Source organism: Phalacrocorax aristotelis, chromosome 6, assembly GCF_949628215.1.
Source record: "Phalacrocorax aristotelis chromosome 6, bGulAri2.1, whole genome shotgun sequence".
Classification (NCBI taxonomy): domain Eukaryota; kingdom Metazoa; phylum Chordata; class Aves; order Suliformes; family Phalacrocoracidae; genus Phalacrocorax; species Phalacrocorax aristotelis.
In genome coordinates, this window is record NC_134281.1 from 58192585 (window position 1) to 58213293 (window position 20709).

General features: G+C 38.3%; 2 protein-coding genes across 6 annotated transcripts in view; one reads left to right on the forward strand and one right to left on the reverse strand.

Annotated features, from left to right (window-relative positions):
- MTF2 (metal response element binding transcription factor 2) overlaps window positions 1–3427 on the forward strand; it is a 28284-nt gene extending 24857 nt beyond the window's left edge. For all 5 annotated transcript variants that reach the window (XM_075098133.1, XM_075098131.1, XM_075098134.1 and 2 more), the window contains 3 exons: window positions 20–78; window positions 220–324; window positions 2523–3427. In XM_075098133.1, the coding sequence (XP_074954234.1) occupies window positions 20–78; window positions 220–324; window positions 2523–2877 (519 nt within the window). In that variant the 3' untranslated portion in view covers window positions 2878–3427. The remainder of the gene's footprint in view (window positions 1–19; window positions 79–219; window positions 325–2522) is intronic.
- Window positions 3428–11708: 8281 nt separating this feature from the next.
- Window positions 11709–20629, reverse strand: TMED5 (transmembrane p24 trafficking protein 5). The gene is made up of 4 exons (XM_075098137.1): window positions 20384–20629; window positions 18284–18381; window positions 17413–17596; window positions 11709–14730 (listed from the first exon to the last, which is right to left on the reverse strand). Exons 1-4 carry the CDS (start codon window positions 20573–20575, stop codon window positions 14512–14514), a joined length of 693 nt encoding a protein of 230 aa, XP_074954238.1. The 5' UTR covers window positions 20576–20629; the 3' UTR covers window positions 11709–14511.
- Window positions 20630–20709: the final 80 nt, after the last annotated feature.

A 20709-nucleotide genomic window follows, 5' to 3' on the forward strand; every position in this document is an offset into this window, starting at 1 on the left:
GTTGTTTTTTTTTCCTTAGGATAATGAACCAGTTCCAGTGATAGAGAACCCAGCCTTGGAATTACCCTGCAGTGTTGGGTAAATGAAAAAATAATTTTAAAAATCCTTGTAAAACATTATAATACTATGTCATTTATCTGTTTGTTTCTGAAATGTCAGCTCAGTTTTTAATATAAGATTATTTTCCTTACATGGCAACCCTGTTACCTTGCATATCAGGAAATCTGATGGAACTGCACATTCATCCAATACCTCAGATGTGGAATCCACAGGTGCTGCCAGTATGAAAGAAACTACCTCATCTAGCATTTCCAGACATTATAGGTAATTATTCAATTACTCTGCTATAAAGATTAAGATTTGCAATATATTCACTTTAATTTTCTGGAAGGGGGGATGGGAAACAATTGCTGCAGCAATAATTGACCCGTAATAAACAGAAATTGCAGGGATCCTACAAGAGCTATCTTGCTAAAGCATGACATGTAATGTTCCAAGTCTGGTTCCAACAGAACTTCAGGTTTTAAGAGTGGCCAGTCAGTTCTGAACCTTCTGGCTGACTTCTGTGAAATCTGATCCAGGCAGTTCCAAAGAAATTAGTCTAACAAGATTTCTGGAGAGAGATGCTTGGGTGAGAGAGACCCAAGCCAGCAATCCACACTTGCAGAAAGGCACTCAGTTTCCTAATCATCTGTGGCCTAGTGATTGCCAGTGCTGCTTTGTTCGGTTTTGTTTTGGGCTTTTTGTTTTCTTGTTTTTTTTGGGGGGTGCTGGGGAGTGGTGGTTTGGGGGTTTGGTGTGGGTTTTTTTTTTTAGGTTGAAGCTTTTGCAAAACAAAGGTAGAAGATAAGGTAGGAGGTTGACTTAGGTTATGAGACTGCTGTAGTAGATACGAGATGGAGCTAAGGGTATTGCAGAACTGGTGGGAGAATGAATAGAGAAGAACCTAGGATATTGCAAACGGGTGTAATACTGAGGATGTTAGGAAGTTATTAACAGTTAGTTAATACTGAGGATTTGGAGTAATGAGCAACTGAGACTTGGAGTAGAGCTATAAATTGCATGGGGAAATCTAAAGAAATAGGACAAAAGAAAACTAGTCTTTATTATTTCTGCTTACAGCACACAGGGTGAGGGTTTATTTTGTGCTCACTAACTACTGTTCTTTGTTGGTGTAAAATATGTAGTTAAATTATATTTACTGAAAAGAATTCCATAAACACTTCCTGAGCTTAGTTTTCTGATAAAGGCCAGAAAAGGGCTGACGTGGACCCTGAATTTAATTTTAGCAGCTTTTGGTTTTGTAGGTTTGTGTATTCATGCTAAAGAAAGTATTCTGTACGCTGAGACTTTCTACAGTCAGTAGAGCACGAAAAATTTTTGGCACAATCTTCAGAAATAAATTATTAACTACAATCAACTTTTCTGCAAATAAATTGTTACTTGAACTTTTCCCTCTCAAGATCAGCAAACATAAATTTCTGTTTTTGAGGTACATGGATCCTCTAACTACTTATTTTGTCTCCTCTTTCTAGTTCATGCTATCAAATGCTTTCATGAGTCAGTTTTGTCTGCATTACTGCTGCTCATAGTCTGTTTTCAAAAACTTGTGTTTAACTTAGACTTCTGACATTATTACCTGAGGGCTGAAGTCACTGTTTTGTACTTCTGCCCTTTATTCCATTCCTTTTTTAATGTTAAAAAGATGCACTTTTTTTCCTCAGGATGTTACATAGGAGCCTTGAACATCAAAGTTCGCATACCATTTAATTTAGGACTTTAGCGAACATGTTTTTAGTATGTACAAATTATAGATGTAGGCTTTTACATAAGGATTTGTATCTTGGACACTTTTGATATTTGGATGATGGTTTGTTCTTGGGTAACGTCAGAAGTTTTTTTCATTACTAGGTATAAATCTGAGTTTTGGATATACATATTTTTCTGGACACAAATCTGTAGAAAGTAATGTATACTATAGAAAGTAGTGATGTAGAATAGATTTTAAAAATATCTTTCATAATTCAGCGTTTTAAATTATTGATATAGATTCAGCTTGAAAAAAGTAACTGTGCATAAATCAATTATTTACAGTCTTAACTAGCATCAAGTCCCAAACACTTTTGTAGTGTAGCTTTTGTAATTGAGGCCTACCTGTGTGATAAAGCTGTAGTTTTAATTTGCAAATTTAAGCACGTTTGGTGCAGACGTCTCTGAAGACGGGATATTTTTATTTGCTTATGAGTGGGATTAAGCTGTTTTAAAATAGTACTCTTAACATACGTAGGCATAAGTTAATATCATTTAGCTAACCTTTCTGACTTTTTGTTAAATTAATACAGTTTTCCTTAGGTAAATAATCTTTATTTGCAAGTGTCATTATCTATAGGCAACAAGTCTTTTTATTGGTGAAAAACAGAACAAAGAAGTTAGGATGTGAGTTGTTATGCGTGTAACTGATGATAAAGCATACATTTTGAATTCATTCTGTGGAGTTAATGCTGGCTTAATTTTTTTAATAGTTTATCAGACTCGAGAAAAAGGACTCGTACAGGAAGAACTTGGCCTGCTGCAATACCACATTTGAGGAGAAGAGGTCGCTTTCCACGAAAAGCACTCCAGACTCAAAATTCAGAAATTGTAAAAGATGATGAGAGCAAGGAAGATTACCAGTATGATGAACTCAATACAGAGATACTTAACAACTTAGCAGATCAGGAGTTACAGCTCAATCATCTAAAGAACTCAATTACTAGTTACTTTGGTGCAGCAGGTAGAATAGCTTGTGGGGAAAAATACCGTGTTTTGGCTCGTCGGGTGACACTTGATGGAAAGGTGCAGTATCTTGTGGAGTGGGAAGGAGCAACTGCATCCTGACTGTAGGACTGAACATTATGTTCACTGCACTGTCATCTGTAAGTACAGTTCATAATGCAGAGCCACGAGAGAAATGTGTCTTTAAATGTGTTTCTAAAAACAAAACAAAACCAGTTTAGCCTTAACATGTAATTGTTATCATTACAGCTCTTGTGATAAAGACTTATCTTTTTAAAATCTGATCTGAAACTTAAATTTTTTAATCTGAACATTGTTAGATTGTTTTAGGTTGGGATATTTTGGGTTACAATTGCTTAAAAATATGCATGGTGTTTAAAAAAATACATTTTCTAGAGAACATTCCATGGATACAGTTATTGTGATTTAGAGAAAATATTATGTAGATAGCACAAATCTTTGAAAAATTTTGGTTTGTTTTCTTACCCAAATGTTTGCAGAAATGTATTTCTATTTCAATACTTTCTAGATTTCATAAGTGCAGTGTATATAATGCCTACTGAAGACTGTAAAATACTGAAGTTTTCTTTCAAACAAAGTGTAAAAAAAAGAAAAAAAATATATTGAGCCTGTAAATTGCTCTGTGACCAGACTTCATTGTCGTCTTAATATATTCTTTGTGTGTGTGCGTGTGCGCATGTGTGTGCGTATATACCCGTGTATATACGGACACACATACTTGTGCGTGTATATATATGTGTGATTGTGACCTATGCAATACAAATTATGGGATTGGGCAGCTTCTGAGAATACATCCCATAATTCTTTTTTCAGGAATAGTTGCCAGTATTTACACAGCAGCATTTCTTCTCAGGCTTATTGGGTGCTGTTGCTTTCTGTGTACTAAGAAAAGGTGTCAAACCAGCGCAGCATGTTCTGGCAATGGGTGCAGTCATGGAGGTGCATATGTTCTAGGTAATATATTCCATTATTTTCCATGTGAATTAACTGTTAAAGAATAATGCAGGATCTGGACATTTTGACATTAACTCTGCTAGAAATAAAAATTTGAAAGTTATTGTGGCACACTGATTGTAAATTTTGTGTCCCAGTTATAAACTAAGTCGACAGGAGTCACACACAAGATTCCTACATATCTGTAGAAACAGTCATATTTTGGTAAATGTAGTATGAACAAAGTGTATTATTGCACAGGGTCAACAAACAGTTTGTTGCCATTTGAAGTAACATTACTGATTTTATTACAACATTACCTCTTTTGTTTTTATAAAATGTACCAAGTTTTAAATTGATAAGTTTATTTTACTTGTTTTAACAAAAAAAAAAAAGTAAAAATGTCTCTTGCCAGTATTAGATGTTTTTTCTTTGTCTGCTACTTTTGAGGGGGTTTTAGCCAAAGAGTAAACAGAAGAGTATTTTTACTTTGGTGGTTATTCACTGTACTGTGTAAAGTTAGCTTTCTTACATGCTTACAGTTTTACCACCAAAATAAAATTATGTAACATTTACAAATGTCAGAGTGGTTTAAAACGTACTGCCTGGGTTAGTATTTACTTATTCCATTACTTGATTATTTGACTTTTTCTGCTCATCTTGAACATCTTGAAAAGGTGATTTTTTTTATTATTATTTTTTTTTCCCCTGTCACCTTATAGCCAAAGGAAGCAGAGAAAGCTTTTTATCCTGTGCTTGGTTTATGGCTGGCCGGGTAATATTAGCTTTATAAAAATGCTAATTAAGAACTGCCGCTTCTGTTTACCTTCACTAAAATGTGTGGGTGTTTTTCCTCACGCCCTCAGCTATTAATTTAATGTTGCCTTGCCTATAGCTGCAATATTTTGATAACACAGCAACTTCATGTTAGTTTTTGAATGTTTATATCTTGGGATAATGCAAAATGTAAAGCCTTTGTAACCTTACTCACACCATCTGTATCTGTCTTTATTGTTTCACTTTATCCAAGTCCTTTAATTCTAACTGAACACCAGCAGTATTTTTTGTAAAGTTTCATTTAAAGATAAATATTGGAATGTACTCGGGGACTTTAGTGGGGGTGGGGGGAGAAAATATTTGCCAAACTTAAGATGTCCATAGACTTAACTATTGTGAATGTCATTGTTTCATTTTATTATGGTGGTTGACTTAACTCTGATGTTCAGTTTGTATTTTTGGAATTGCCTTTTTTTTTCCTTAGAATTAAAATACCAACATTAAATGTGTGTATTTTTTGAGAGAGAAGAATGAGTTTTGATTCTGTATTCTTGTGAAGCACATACTTGGTGGCATCCCGCATCCATTGTTTCTCTATCTCTAGCTTTCCTGTTACTGTCCTGGAGATGCTTGCCCTGCACACAAACGCTAACTAGTGTTCCAGCTATGCTTGAGGGATGCTTTGTTACAAGGTGTCATGTACTGGAAAATGCTGCAATAGTGCTGCTGAAGATACAGCTAGACTAGTAATTAAAGCACACCTACAACTGCCTTTCTCTCATTTTATGTGAATTTCATTGTATGTAGTAATGGAGTGTCTAAAGGAAAAATACAAATGTTGCTGTACATAACAATTTCATTTTGGTATGACTTGATCATTGTATGTATGCATGTGTGTAAATATATGTAATTCAACTTTGTTGTGGTCACTGATTTAGAACCATTTCTGTGTTTCAGATTTAATATTTTTCCATTATATTATTTGTATTATAGTAGTATTTAGGTAGGTGAAGCCTCTCTTGAGGTCATTCTAAAAATGTAGGCATCACATGGACAAGACAGCAAAGAAATAATGGCACTTGGGTGATCAGAACTGTAGAGATAATCGTCATAGCAAACTACTTGTCAAAACATTGTTCTCAACACAATCTTCAAAAGGCATTTTGAATAAAAACTATGGTTTTCTATGCATAACAGGCATTTTGAGTGAGATTACAAAGGAATTCTGATAAATCTCTGTGTGATATGTGATATGAAAGTCAGTATTTCAATTTAACATGAAGACAGAAATAAACCAAAAAAAGGCCTTGAAGGTGAAGACAAGCAGTTTGTCTGGGGAGTTGGGGGAAAAGATAAGTGGGCAAACTGAAAAACAGTCATGTCTTTAGTAGGATGTTCCAAAGTAATCTTTAGTTTTATATTTTAAAAGGAAAATGGTGAGTTGAGATGGAACATGCTGAGGCTGGAGACAGAGCAATAGTCAGAGCACAGTGGTAAGGATGAACTGGACAGAAGCACCAGCTCTATGTGTAGAGGGAGGAGGATGAATCTTGCAAATGCTATGCAGGTAACATTTTCAGGCTTTTAATTGTGTTACTTCTAGTTCCCTCACATCTGCCTGAATGAAAAGTAACAGTGCAATTAAGGGTATGATGGCAGAAAATGATATTTTCTAAAAGTGGAGAAAAGGGTTTAGCATGGTGAGTTGTGTTTGGTCAATGCTCAACTTAAGCTGATAGCTAAACACCCATGTGGTGGTGTCAAATCTATTGAGATCCTAGTTTTGTCAGAAAAACACAGTAATCCCAGAGGGGGGAAAAATCCAAGTTGTCAAACTAATATATGTAGAAAAGTTGATTTGATTTTTTTTTTTTAATTGGATCATCTATAGGTGAGGTATAATGAAGAGGAAGACAGGAGCAGAGAGAGATTTCTTTGGAGTCCCTGAAGAAAGTTGAAAGGGGAATGACCATTTTCTAGGAGACGTAGCACAGGACAATAGGGAGAAAAGTAAAAGATGAGTACAAGTAGAAGCTGTGCACAGTCTGAGAATTGGCTTGGAATTTGAGGCTTTTGCTAGTCTTTTATCGTTCGGCAACAATTAAACAGAAGATTCTGTGTTGTCATGATGTTTTTATCTGTTTTGCATCTATAAGGAAAAACTGCCTTTCCTGTGCAGGTGCCAGAGCAGGGGCACAGGCTGCCCAGAGAGGCTGTGGGGTCCCTTCCCTAGAGACATTCACACCCTGCCTGGATGCGGTCCTGTGCCCCCTGCTCTGGGGGTGCCTGCTCAAGCAGGGGTTGGATGGGGTGAGCTCCAGAGGGCCCTTCCAACCCCCACCTTCTGTGACTCTGTGAATCCCTTAATGCTCCTCTCAGCTAGTTTATCTGCTATTTTTAATCAGATTTTTTTCATATTCCAGTGTTGAGATCCACATACCATAACATCAACAGTTGTTCTGGTTTTCATGGATACCAAAATATTTTGCCTTGCAGATACTAGTTTTTCAAATACAGCTGTAGTTCATACAGTTTTCGTATCTTTCTCTTAGTCTGTTCACTGATAGTATTTCACCGGTGCATATTTCTTTTTCACTTGTTCTAATTTGTTTCCTACTTCAGAATTTGACAATATTTTGTTCTCTTTCCTTCATTAGCTATTTTGTGTTTGGCTTTAGTTGACTTCATGTGGTTTTGATTTGCTAGTCATCTGTTTACTTAATGTCCAGTGTGGTAGCACTAACTTGCAGCCTTGACAGCTGCGGTCTTACTCTAATAAGCTCATTTGTGTCAAAACCTGTTTTATAGCAAGAAGCTAATTCATAGCTCTGTCGTGCTCTAAATAAAGTTTGTTCTTCTGTAAGCACCATTTCAAAGTATTTCAGTTGTGCTGCTGCCATTCCCTAATGAACACTCACAAAGCTGTTGCTACTATTGCATTCACTTGTGTCATCATCCAATGTGACAGTTATTGCTTTGCTACACTCATTTCTCGCATTCATGAATGGTACTAAGGTTGCCTATTTTGTGTTTTTCACCTGCTTGTGCTAATTTGGTGTTCACAACTTCACAAATCGGCTGCATGAGAGCAGAGATTGGAAAGCAGGAAGATAGTAAAATTCTAGAGACTATCAACAATGGTAGGAGATTCAGGGAAAGGGAAGTAATGAATGAAAAATTGGAAAGGTTTTCAGGCTGTAGGATGTTAAAATATATTCTTAGAGGTAGCAGGAGGAAAAGGTGAGCCTAAAAAGGGGAAGAATGTAAGGTAGAACGTAGTTGATTAGGGAGAGCAATGCTTTTCATTGAAAGTCCACACTCAGAACTGTCCTTTCTGACAAACTGACTAGGGAGGCAAACTAGCTTGTTGCAGAATAGTATATATAAATGTATGTAATACGTACGCTTACATGTAGAAATGCACAAGCCCAAGTAATACAATGAGAAGCAACTTGGATCTATTTAATTACAATAGGAATTTATTCTTTTTAAGGAAGTTTTAAAGTGGGCTGTGAAATGCTTCGTGAAAAGACAGCCTTGGATGGACTGACAAAAAAAAAAAAAAATCCTAATTCAGCCCTTGCTTTCTTTTCTCCTGTGCTTTTTCTTCTCTGCTTGTGGTGATGACCCCAGGTATTGTAGGTGCTCACCTGCCTCACAGTCATTCAGAGGTAAGTGCTGAAGCTCTAGAGCAGGAACTCTTACTTGTTTGGCCACTTGGTGCCTGAGCCTGCTTCCTTCCTCCCAGTCGTGTGGTGGTGTCCTGTGGGAGAGAAGTGACAGGCGAATGATTTTAGGAGAGGCAACTCTAAGTGAATAATGGCTGCGGCATGCTCAGGGCTTTGGAGGTGGGGTGGTGGGCTCTGGTATTTTTTCTTTTCCTGTCCAGAGAATGTAGTCAAGAATCTTCTCATTAGCTGTTTGGAACTGGGACTGATTGAACTGTCAGCACCTTTTTGTATGGATAGTCATGGGTATCTTTTGACTTTGATTTTTACTGCTCCCCGAAATCCTCCAGCATAGTAGAAAAATGATTAATTAGATGGTTAATGTCAGGGCCTTTACTGTAACGTTGAAATGAAGAGACAGACCACAGCTTTATGCTTTTAGAACTCTTCTCTTGGCAGCTCTGTGCCTTCCTTACACACCTGTATTCTGGTTTGGCAGGTAGCAGATGGAGAGCGAAGGAGGATATCTTGTTTCCACACACATGGTACACAAACGGAAGAAAGGGATTTGTGAGCCATATGGGTTCCAAGCCCCATTAACTGTCCTCAACTATAGCAATTGATAGCATGAGAGAAGATGACGTAATTCAGATGCTTCTGAAGATGATGTAATTCAGATGCTTCTGGTAACACTTCAGCAGCATAGGTGTGTTTTACTATTATTTTTTTAAACTACCTATTACTTTATTGCTTTATTACTACATTTTATTACTTCTGTGATAAAAATCAACAGTTACCTTAAGTAAATTGTTGGTTTTTTGGGGGAAAAAAATCATACAATAAGATATATAGCTTTTGAGCTGCTCTGCACAATATGGTGCTTACTCACCTCTCTCCTGGCATTCCTCCTGTATGAATAGAGAGTTTCTGTGGTAGGGTACTGTTAGAGCCAGGGGGAAAGCATGGAAAAAGAAGGGGCTCAACATGAGCCATTTCTCAGCCATAACTAAGAGTTGTATGTCTTTTGTCTGCACCAAAAGTTCATAGAATCATAGAATCGTTAAGGTTGGGAAAGACCCTTAAGATCATCGAGTCCAACCACTAACCTATCGCTGCAAGTCCGCCACTAAACCATATCCTCAAGCACCACATCTACCCTTCTTTTAAATACTTCCAGGGATGGAGACTCAACCACTTCCCTGGGCAGCCTGTTCCAATGTTCGACAACCCTTGCGGTGAAGAAGTTTTTTCTAATGTCCAACCTAAACTTCCCCTGGCGCAGCTTGAGGCCTTTTCCTCTCATCCTATCACTTGTTACTAGGGAGAAGAGACCAACTGCCCCCTCACTCCAGCCCCTCTCAGGCAGTTGCAGAGAGCGAGAAGGTCTCCCCTCAGCCTCCTCTTCTCCAGGCTAAACCCCCACCAGTTCCCTCAGCCGCTCCTCAGAAGACTTGTTCTCCAGGCCCTTCACCAACTTCATTGCCCTTCTTTGGACACACTCCAGCACCTCGATGTCCTCCTTGCAGTGAAGGGCCCAAAACTGTTTTAAAGTGAAACAGTCTCAAAGAGAATTGTTCTTTGAAACTAAGGAAGGCCCAGGAGGAACTGTTAGTCTTTAAAGACATCAGAGATAGCTCAATCTCCTTAGTTCTGGCTGTCGTAATTAACTGTTGGGGATAGTGAGTCTTTAGGACAGATTGCTGTGTAAATTTTTACTTTACTTTTTTTTTCTTTTGTATGTATTTTTAATTGCTGTGGCTGGTTGAATAAAATCTTTAACCACCGTAGTGCAAGGTTATGGACTCTGAGGGTAGTGCTGCAACCTGGCAAACGAGCCGAGCGAAACAAGGAAGTGCTGCATTGCGGAGTATGTGAGATGTGATGGACTCGGGCCAGGCTCAGGTGCAAGAGTGTTCTGTCGTATGTAGAGGCAGAAGGTGTCTCTTCTCTCAGCGTGCACTTCAAGAGACCGGGAAAGGGAACTTGTGCATGCATTTCTGATGTCTTTGTCCAAAATGGCTTTTGATAGTTTTCCCTGTGTGTGTACCTTTTTCAAGTTGAACCACTGTTCCTTCTATGATTAATTGCCCAATCTGGCAACATAGCATTGTACCGTAGTATTTCATGCTATCTACTTCATCAATTCAAAACAGTACAAAAAGGAAGTTCCTGTTTCATTATTTGAACAATGTGGTTAGCAGGCTTCCGGACAGGCCTGGGTTTCTCAGGAGTCTCATGAAACGGTAAACAAGCTCGGCTTTGTCATGTGTTATTACTTGATTAAGCTGAAAAAAACTGCTCTGGTTTTGAGCTTTTAGTCTCAGCATCTTGCATATTCTTTTGTGAGTAATGTGAAATTATTACATGCTAATAACTACTAGTAGTTTATATTATGGGACACTTAATTGCTACAGTTTGATATTCTGTGATACTGCTTTCCTGTTTTCCTCTTAATTTTGCCTAGGTGTCCATTTTAATATGTTGACTATACTTAATCAGAAAATACTTATACTGTAAAATAAATTACTTCTTTAGAAGAAGAAAATATAAGAATTAATGGAAACACACAAGTCATCAAATGATGTCAGTTGATGTTTGCTGCTGAAAAACACATTTTTTTTTAAATAGTCTTTTCATAGTTTCATGTGACTTACGTACTGCTGTTAATCTGAAATGCACAAACATGCCCACAAGTCAGAATAATGTAACAAAACAAAGTACCTTCTGTAAATCATTTCTAGAAAGGGTTTGTGAGGACAGATGCCCATTGGGTAGAGCAGTAGTGGTTTTTGAGTTCAAGTGTCTATTTGCTGCTGCCTTTCTGTGGTATCACAAGTTTACAAATTCCCATAATCTGTTCCTTGGGCTATTTCCTTTCACTTTTTTTTTTCCAGGTGAGAAACCTGGGGCTTGGTTTGGTTACTAACAAGTAAAACTCATCTAGACAGTTTCCCAGAGTCACAGGTGCTGATTTAATACCAAGCTATCTTGACTTAGGCTGGCCTGAGGGTCTTACTGTCTCTTGCTTTAAACACAAAATGTTATTAGTCTCAGTAGTGGTATTGACCTCTACTATAATTTTGCACAAGACAGGACCTCCTATTCTTCCTGGAGTTGCTCCTAACCTTATTGCCTGCCTAACTGGAAGCTATGCTGTTCTTTGTGTGTGTATGTGTAATAAACTGCAGGTGGAATATGGAATATAAGTATTAATCAGGGTGCAATCTGGAAAGAAAAAATAATTAAGCCTCATACCTGATATGCATCTGATCACTTCAAAACTAAATATAATTTCTGTTACAAAGATGATAGGTTCGTGTCATTCTGATCTGACACCTATGTGAATCTTACTTGCACTGACTGTATCCCAAAATCAACTTTAGCAATGAATAAGAACAGAATCTGAACACTGTGTGAGGAAAAAGTGAAAAAGCTGCATTATTAAAACCAAAATTCTTGTTAGCTTAGCATCCGTGATCTTTTGCAGTGTTCATAAGTAAAGCATTCTTCCTTATGTAACAAAGAACACAAACACAGGTTTAAACTTAATTTATTGAAAATCTCAAGAGTTTTGCATAACTTTATTCAACATCCACAAGTCTTAAAACATTTAATTTTGAATAAAAAAGGTAGATTTATATTTTCCTTTGTAAATTTTATACAATCGAAAGCAACCTACTCCTCAAAATCCAGATGACATTTTATTTTGCTGCAAGTTTAAATGCCAGATCTTTCACGTATAACAAACATATTCCAGCTGCCAAAGTCAAAGCGCAGTTACCTTTATAATTATTCCATTTTGTTTTCTATAATGAACCTTGAATGGGGAAAAAATAGTCAGAGCTCTTAGTTGCAAAATACTAATTTCTTCCTGGTGAACTCTGCTGACAATTGTTGCATTATTTTCTTTCTACCAGAGACTGCTATTTGTAATCACAGAAACTGCTGCAGTTCAGTTCTTTGATCAGAGAAGTCTGCATTCAGTAGCAGCTTAAGCTAATACACCACACTGTTTTGCCGCTGGATGTATAACCACTGTCAGAGAGGCACAGCAGAGCAGCTAGGGAACCTACTCTCTTGAGGTGCCCTTGGAAGACGTGGCAAAGCTCATCTGTGGGAGGTCTAAGCTGAAATCTGGCATGTAGTAGCTTTGATATGAGAGGTAGATGTCTTAGTCACAGCTTCGCAGAGCTGGTTCAGTATTTTGCAGATGGTTTGTAGCATCACACTTAGGTGAGGCAAGTGAAGATAGATCTCCTCTTCTAGCAGAAGGGGCAAAGCCCTAAGAATCTTATTTACCTGTCCTGCAGGGACCTGATCAAAACCTTGGAAGTTGACTTCAGGGAGCTTTGGCTTATGCCCTGATCTAGATACATGGTATATTGTTACTGGGAGCTGTACAGGGAAATGGCAGAAAAGTATTATTTGCCACTCTAGCAGAAAGAATTAATTTTTCCTAGACTTTGTTTTAATCACAGAAATAAGCTTTCTCATTCCAGGCAGTTCAGAATAGAAACCATCATTGTGGGGGGAGGGGAAGCAGAACCGTTAAGGTAAACATTCTTACTTTGGACACAACTTTGCAGAAAGAAAAAGTAACTCAACAGCCTCTGGAGCCCTCTATAACAAGTTCCATAAGGAATAATACCTTTACTTATAAAAACTACTTAGAAATATTATTGCTAGGTCCCATTGTCTGAAGCTGAAGTGCTGTTTTTATGTACTGTAGCCCTTGCTAGCATCTGCTTCATTTGAACGAAATGTTTCTTCATGTATCTATTGACCCTGTTTTATCTCCATAAAATAATTTTTAATTAAAGTCTCAAAGCGGCAATTCTGCTGTTCATACCCAGATGACCCAAGAACAGACAGAACACTAATACGTACCCTTTTTATAAAACACTTTTGTGATGAAATGTAGTTTAACACATTTATACAGGAAATTTCAGCGACTTGGCACATTGTAAAAATGACAGACGTTGAACTATTAAAAAAATGTTAATTCTCACACACCAGGGGTTCTGGAAAAACTTCCCCACACCCTCACTACACCATTAAAAGCCACTTCATCTAGAAATCAGAGATTACCGATTTGAGGATAGCTCTACCTTAGTTAAGTGATACTACATATTCAGTTGATCCTAAAATTTGAAGCCTGTATTTACTGCTTATGTAATTCATGCCTTACTCATATAAATAGCTAGATATAGAAACACTGCTCATAGGAACTGAGTGTACTTACACAGCTAAAAGACTTGTGAGGGTGAGCAAAAAGGGACAGTTCAGGTGAACAGCTTTGGTTTTTCATGCCTATGTAGGTCATCCTATTAACTGCTGCATTAGTCATATGCATAGTAGACAAAAACTAACAAAAATAAATTGAAAAATAAGAGGAATTTTGAGACTACAAAAATTAAAGTTAAGGTAATGCTTTCACATACTGTGACACCCTTCCCTTTATTAAAGGGAAAGAATAATATGAGAAATAACATCTTAAAATTATCTATTACATGAGGTTACAGTAACTAACAGTTTGCAAACCATACTTCAATGTGTGTGCGCATTTGTTTGTATACCATATAGTCACTTGTCTCCTGTATATCATGTAACAGCCAAAAAGGAAAATAGGGTTGTACAACTATAGGACAGAACTATTTATGAACAGGAATTGCACCTATATTCTCTGATTCTTTTCAACACTGATTTAATTTCACATCGTTGATGCTTTTTTAAAGTGCAGATGTTAGTCAGCTATATAAAAAGAGTTCTCATTTTGTTCTCACAACGTTAGCCCAGTGTTTCTCCATGACGCTGTACAACAAAAGTTGAGAATTTTTAAAAACACGTGACTTTGAAGATACATGACAGTTACTACAGACTACCCCTGTGGGCCCCAATCCTGTAAATTCATGTACACTCACCCAATGTTTAACAGCAAATAAACCAATGTCTAAGTTACCATTTTAAGTTTTACGTGAATGTGAAAAAAATGACAGTACTAACATTGCTTTGCATATGCACCAAGCATCCTGTGCACTATGCGTAAGTTAGTTATTAACAATCATTAACAAATGCTACAAGTACAAAAAAAAAAATATTGTTAGTAGCACTTGCAAAAACGGAAGAGCTCGGGGCAAGGCATTCTGTTTGTTTTAAAAAAACAATACCAAAACAGGACCACCACCATGTAACAACCAAAAAGCCCAACATGAATTGAAAACCTGCCTGTTCAAAATAATCTGAAAGGTCATGTTTTTGTCTTTTTTTTTTTTCTTTTTACTGTAATAGTTTATTGCTCCCCCTCCCCCACACACCTGTTACGTTGTTATACTGAATATTAAGTTCTACTTTTCCTCTTATCTTCAAAAAGACTTTTCAGCATGTAAACCTGAACAGCTGATACCACCACCATTACTCCCAAGTTGACCATGGACCAGAAATTCACTCTGTCAAAGTTGCTCTCTTGTATATTCCGGTCACGAGCCTCGAACGCTCTCAGCAGGGTCTGAATCTGGACACTTTTGCTTAATCTGGCTTTGACACTGTTGATGGATTCCTGGTAAGTAACAAAAGAGTATTTTTAGAAGAAAAAAAAGTACACCTGAATTAAACTTATAGCTTGCAACACATACAAAATATCAATACTGTATTACCCCACCTGTAATTTAATTTCTTGCTATGAAGGCAGTTAATTTCACTTTAAAATATATACTTCATCACAGAGTTCTCATTAATTTATCTAGCCTGTTTATTGTGTATCTCCTAAAAAGCCTTAATTACCATAGCGTTATAAGGTTCTATACTAATTTGTTTTTTCCCTTTTACAAGCTAGGGAGCTGAGAAACAAACCAAGCCTAAAATGAGATTTTTAATATTCCATGTACCTTGGGGAACTGTGATTCCACGTATTCAGACAAGTAAAAAGCAGTGATCCCTACAAAGCTAGTCCCAAAACAAGTTATGTAGTAGCAGATAAATGCAGGGGTATTTATTTCTGCTGGATAATCAAATTAAGGCACTTTTAAATGCAGACTACCATCAGGACTATAGCTGTAGTAAAAGAAAAGTAGTACAGTAATGTCATATTCCCATCTTCTTTTCATGCTTTCACTGTAACGGCTATAAACTGCTGTCTCAGCTTTGATACTAACGCAGAATTTTGATGATAAATTGTGACTAGGACAACTGGAGGTCCTACAAAGGACACACAATGTGTCTCAGGGAACCAGAGGCAGTACAGGAACACTCCAGCCATAACAGCAGCAGCTTCAGATCCACTCCTTAATTTACATTTACAAAGTAAACACCTGGACCTATAATCTGTTAAAGTTTCATCCATGACATAATAAAGAGTCACAAACTAAAAGCTGATCTCACGAAGTGCTGATTTATATTCATTATGGGACCCTGAAGTAACTTCTAGTGAGAAATGTGGGCCAGTAACAGGAGGCTATAAATAAATAAAAAAAAAAATTAAAAAAAAGGTTAAACTCAGCAGCAACACTTTCTCCACAGACGTTTTCTCTGTTTCGTATTTAACAAATATTTCAAAAAAGCTAGTTCTGGAAGCCAAATAACTTTATGATGATACTAAAGTTCATACGTTACACAATAGGGACATCAACGCCATAAAAGAGCTTTAAAAATAAGACACAATTCCCCATTTCCCCCCGCAAATACATTGTTTATCTTTAGAAAGTTAAAACTACTAGGTGTTTATGTACATCCTTGCCTTGCAAGTAAAGAAGTAACTTGACTAAGTAAACAATAGCATCGAATACTAATGTTAACTTCACAAAAAATGACCTACTTTAAGATGTGCAAGGTTCTCAAATAAAGACAAGTTCTGCATTTCTTTTTCTTTTGGAAGAGATATCAATACGTACACAAGTATCAAATCCATCCAAGTATTGCTTGCGATCAGTGTGACGGGGATTTTCTTCACAATTTCCCCTATAAACTTTGTTTTTTTCTGATTGCCTTGATTGCCAATTTTAAAGAAGATCTGGCCAGCTTTTCAGATTCCATGTTTGGTTTCAACTATTTAAAAGCGTATCACACATTTATAAAAGTTCTTAAACACTAAGTTTGTTTTTTGAAAATCTGCATTTTGTTTCTTCCAATAACCAGAACACAAACAATGTCATTCTCTACAGGATTGTACTCAGTAAGCGTTTGGGGTGTTGGTTTGGGGTTTTGTTGTGGGTTTTTTGTTGTTGTTGTTGTTGTTGTGTTTGTTGTTGGTTTTTTTTTTTAAACATGTCTGTTGCCTTTAGCTATGAGCAAACAAACAATGGCTTACTGCATCCTACCAAGCACTAAGAACATTGGTACAGGCACACCAAATGATTCTCTACTTCTAATGTCAACATTTAATGATTACGAAGGAAATAAAAGCTCTCACTTGGCAGTAGCCTTCATCCTATATCAAACAGGGTCAGTGTACAGTTTAAGCAAACACTACCATTCATAGAATGTCTGCAAAGGTGAAGCTGCTGTGGAGTACAGATTAACTCTTGTATATTTGTTTGAAAAGATGAAATCAAATTTTTTGGGGAAAAACACTAATAAAGTAATATATAAATTATTGAAGATAGAAATATTAATCCATACACTGGTTGGGGCACTTCTGCAAAGATGGGAGGAAGAGGCTAACACAATACTTCATTTTCAATCATTGATAAAAATCTGTGCAGTAATTCCAACCATATCACTGGGATTAAGCAATACTTTAATACTATAAATACTCATTTCATTGCTGCTAGGGAGAAATGTCCCCTTTTATCAGTAGGACAAAAGGAAGCTGAATGGAGCGAGGCAGTTTCTCCTTGCTGATTACGGGTGTATTCTGAAAATATTCCCAAGCTTCTGTGTGGAAACAAGAGATCACAGAATCAGAGTCACAGAAGGCAGGGGTTGGACGGGAGCTCTGGAGCTCACCCCGTCCCACCCCCTGCTGGAGCAGGCACCCCCAGAGCAGGGGCACAGGACCGCATCCAGGTGGGGTGTGAATGTCTCCAGGGAAGGGACCCCACAGCCTCTCTGGGCAGCCTGTGCCCCTGCTCTGGCACCCTGGTGACAGAGCCACGGTGCCAGGCTTCATTTATCAGTAAAAGCAATATATGGAACTGGAATAGATTCCAGGATGATGCACCAGACCAAGGCAGAACGGCTAAATGACATTGAGTTTTCTTCCGAATGTTCTTACACTGGAAAGTATTAAATATCAAATACTAACCAGAATGTCTTCCAATTTCATATCTAGGAGATCTGTGCCTGTAACGTACTTCTTCCAGTCTTCCTGATCCTGTCCGTCTTCTCCCATATTGTCCAGGATCAGTTCAAAGAAAATCACCTTTTCAGAAATGGTACTGAATGTGTTGTCAAAGCAGAACATGTAATCCCCATCTTCTGTTTCCACCCTGTGTAATAAGCAAAATGTCATTAAATTTACACTTTTTGTGCTGGTTCTAAAAAGCAAGTTTTTGTAAGCAAGTGTATCTCTGTAAGACTGACAATCATGCGCTTAGTAATAACTGAATATGCTTTCTATAAAAAATAAGAACTCTAAAGACACATTACAGATCGCACAGTCACAGCAAAACGATCCCACTGTCTCTACAAGGCTTAAAATAATGAAGACAGCAGCTTACTTTCATTTTCCTTTTGGGGATGTTGAATCATTGTTAATCGCTACACAGAACACTATGAGTGGAATTCTTACACTCTGTAGTAGAACTACAATAACTACTACGTATTTTGGTAAAAGGACTGGAAAAATAGGGGACTTTTCAGCTTATTATTATTTATATGACTGACAAGATCTTTTGACATTAGATGTGGAGACCTTTCTCAACTCCACAATAATTATTTTTGTTCACTGACCATTAACAGCCATCGTTGAAACATCCTTCACTTCACGGTCAGATCCATGTAAAAAGCATTCAGTGTGTATAAAAAGGTAATTTGTATTCTCGGACTTTCCTAGTAAAGTCTTTTGTAATACTAAGGAATAAAAAGTACTCAACCTTTATTTCAGTTATATTTGTTAACAGAAACAAGAAAAGTATTTTACGTAACGCTTCTAAGTTTGAAGATTTTAAACTTACGTGTGAACTCCATCTGATTTTCTTTCATCAAAAACTAGAGTTTCACCTTTTGGAGACAGCAGATGAAAATCAACATCTAATCCTGCTCCATCTAGAACCTGTGAAACAAAAAAAAAACAACCAACCTCCAACCAGTGGAATTCCTGTTTGCATTGCTGCTGGCAACATTTTTAGGAAAGGGGACTGGCACAGAAGGAAATCTGAAAGCTGAATCTGTATGAGTTCACACCAAGTTAATTGGAAACAGATTAAAAACTGGTTTGAGCCAAAAGCATTTTAGCCATTTCAAACCTTAAACTAAATATGACCTCGTCATGCTAGGCTGGGCTTATATTGAACCTTTTCCTAATTGCTTTTAAGAATGCATACAATTTTATCATCGGGCAGGGTTAGACAACCTGTAAGAATACCAACAGATGGCTGAATCTAGGATTTCTATGGCAGACATCATTGATGTGTACGTACCAGTGCCAGTTCAGTGGTAGAAAAGAAACTTTATAACAAAGATCTGTCACTTCTACGTACATACACGTATGTATTTGTACAAGAACACAATCTATGCAGTATCACCCCCCACATCTGTTGTATTGCAGAAATTCTCTACAAATAAGGCAGTAACTGCATAAGGGGGATCATTTTTATGACATTACTTAGGTCCATTCTAGGGGATTTTTTTTTTGTTTGCTTGTTTTCCAGTGAGCTGTTTGAGTATAGCAGCCTGCTCCTGCTGAAATCGAGAGCAAAGTTTACACTGACTTAAGGCACCACTGGAGACTTACGAAGAAAAAGGACAAGGAAAATTAGTAGCTAGAGGCTGATCAAATTAAAAACCATACTTAGTGACATACCTTTAGGGATGTGACACAATCTGAACACCAAGAACAAAACTCTGTATCAGCATAGTGTTTATTTCATTACGTGTTTGGAGAATGACTTGCATCTCTACATTAAATATTCCTAATCTTCAGCCACTAACAATTCAGGATAATTTTGTACAAAATAAATCTACTTCCAATAACATACAGAGCTCCTTTTCTACACATTCAAATATAAAGATGAATTGTTACTGTTGGCACTAGTGCCGAGAAAGCTATGCCCAAGTAGAAATAAATTCACTGTTATACACATTTGTTTTCACCAAAATAGAATTTTTGATTATGATTAAAATAAAACCCTACTCCGTCAGGGCAAAGTAAACTTCTGTTTTGCTTAGACAGGGCTCTGAACAAAGCTTGAACAGCTCAATCTTTCATTCTTGTGCAGTTCTGCATATAACAGTAATAAGAAAATAATCAGGAATTTCAGCTTTGTATTTTTAGTTGGGAACCAGAGGGGAATAAAGGTGGGGGCGGGGTGGAGAGAGACAGATCCTGGCCAGTTCTGAGGCGCAGTAGCAGGATGGGAAAATATTCAGGGCAGCTTCCCTGCCTGTGCCTGTTCTACTGAAATAAGTCTTTATTTTAAGGGAGGAAGAAGGGAAAAAAGGGAAAAAAAAAAAGGCAGAGACCTTTCCCAGAGGTATCTGGGGAACTCAACTCTTCCCAAGGAGGGCATTAAGACCTGCGTGTCAGTCTAGTTAAAAAAGACTGGTTTAGAAAAACTTTCCATCATTGAGATCAAAGGTGTTTAGTACCAAAGATGGGTGAGTGAGGGTTTTGGGCATCAGCGACGATTTTGTTTATGCTTTAGAGCTACTGCACAAGGTCACAGCTATTAATTTTCTATATTTTTCCCGTTTTAAAGGATGCCAACTTGACATCTTGTAAAATAAAATAAAAAAAATCTTTTACAATAATGAAAAAAAAGTTATAAACGTATTTTTTTTCCTAAAGAGACAGCTTTTAGTAGTCTGTAAGTCCCAGGCGGGTGCGTGGGCGCTACTGGAGGCCAGCGGGGGCCAGCAGAGCCCAGCACGGGGGCAGCCCTCCCCTTCTCCGGTGGCTGCGGGGTGGGGAACCCCGGGAGAGGAGGAGGATGGGGAACCCGGGGAGGGGAGGAAGATCGGGAAACCCGGGAGGGAGGATGGGGAACCCCGGGAGGGAAAGGCGGGGAAGCGGCTCCCGGTAGCGGGGGCGGGCGGTGCCGCCGGCCCTGCCCGACCTGGTACTCGAGCTCCAGCGAGGCCTCCTTGCGCATGGGCTGGTAGAAGCACTCCTTGCGGCCGGCGGGAAGCGTGAAGGTGAAGTCGCTGTCCAGGGAGGGGCTGAACTCGGCGGCGCCGGGCGGCGGCAGCAGCAGCGCGAAGCAGCCGAGGGGCAGCAGCCGGGACCAGGGCCGTGAGCGCAGCGCCATGCCGGCGGCGCGCGGCAGCCTCCCCGCCCCGCCCCGCGCACGCCGTGGGCGTGGCCGATGCGGGGGGGTGGGGGTGGGGGTGGGGGCTGGCCTCGCCCCCAAGGCCTCTCCCTCCCCCCCCAATGGCAGCGCTG

Excerpts from the sequence above, each read along its gene's own strand:
- TMED5 (XM_075098137.1), bottom strand. The coding sequence starts at position 20,575 with ATGGCGCTGCGCTCACGGCCCTGGTCCCGGCTGCTGCCCCTCGGCTGC. Across the intron at positions 18,382-20,383 it reads CGCTGGAGCTCGAGTACCAG|GTTCTAGATGGAGCAGGATT; the intron begins GTCGGGCAGGGC and ends TTTGTTTCACAG. Across the intron at positions 17,597-18,283 it reads AAATCAGATGGAGTTCACAC|GGTGGAAACAGAAGATGGGG; the intron begins GTAAGTTTAAAA and ends CTTATTACACAG.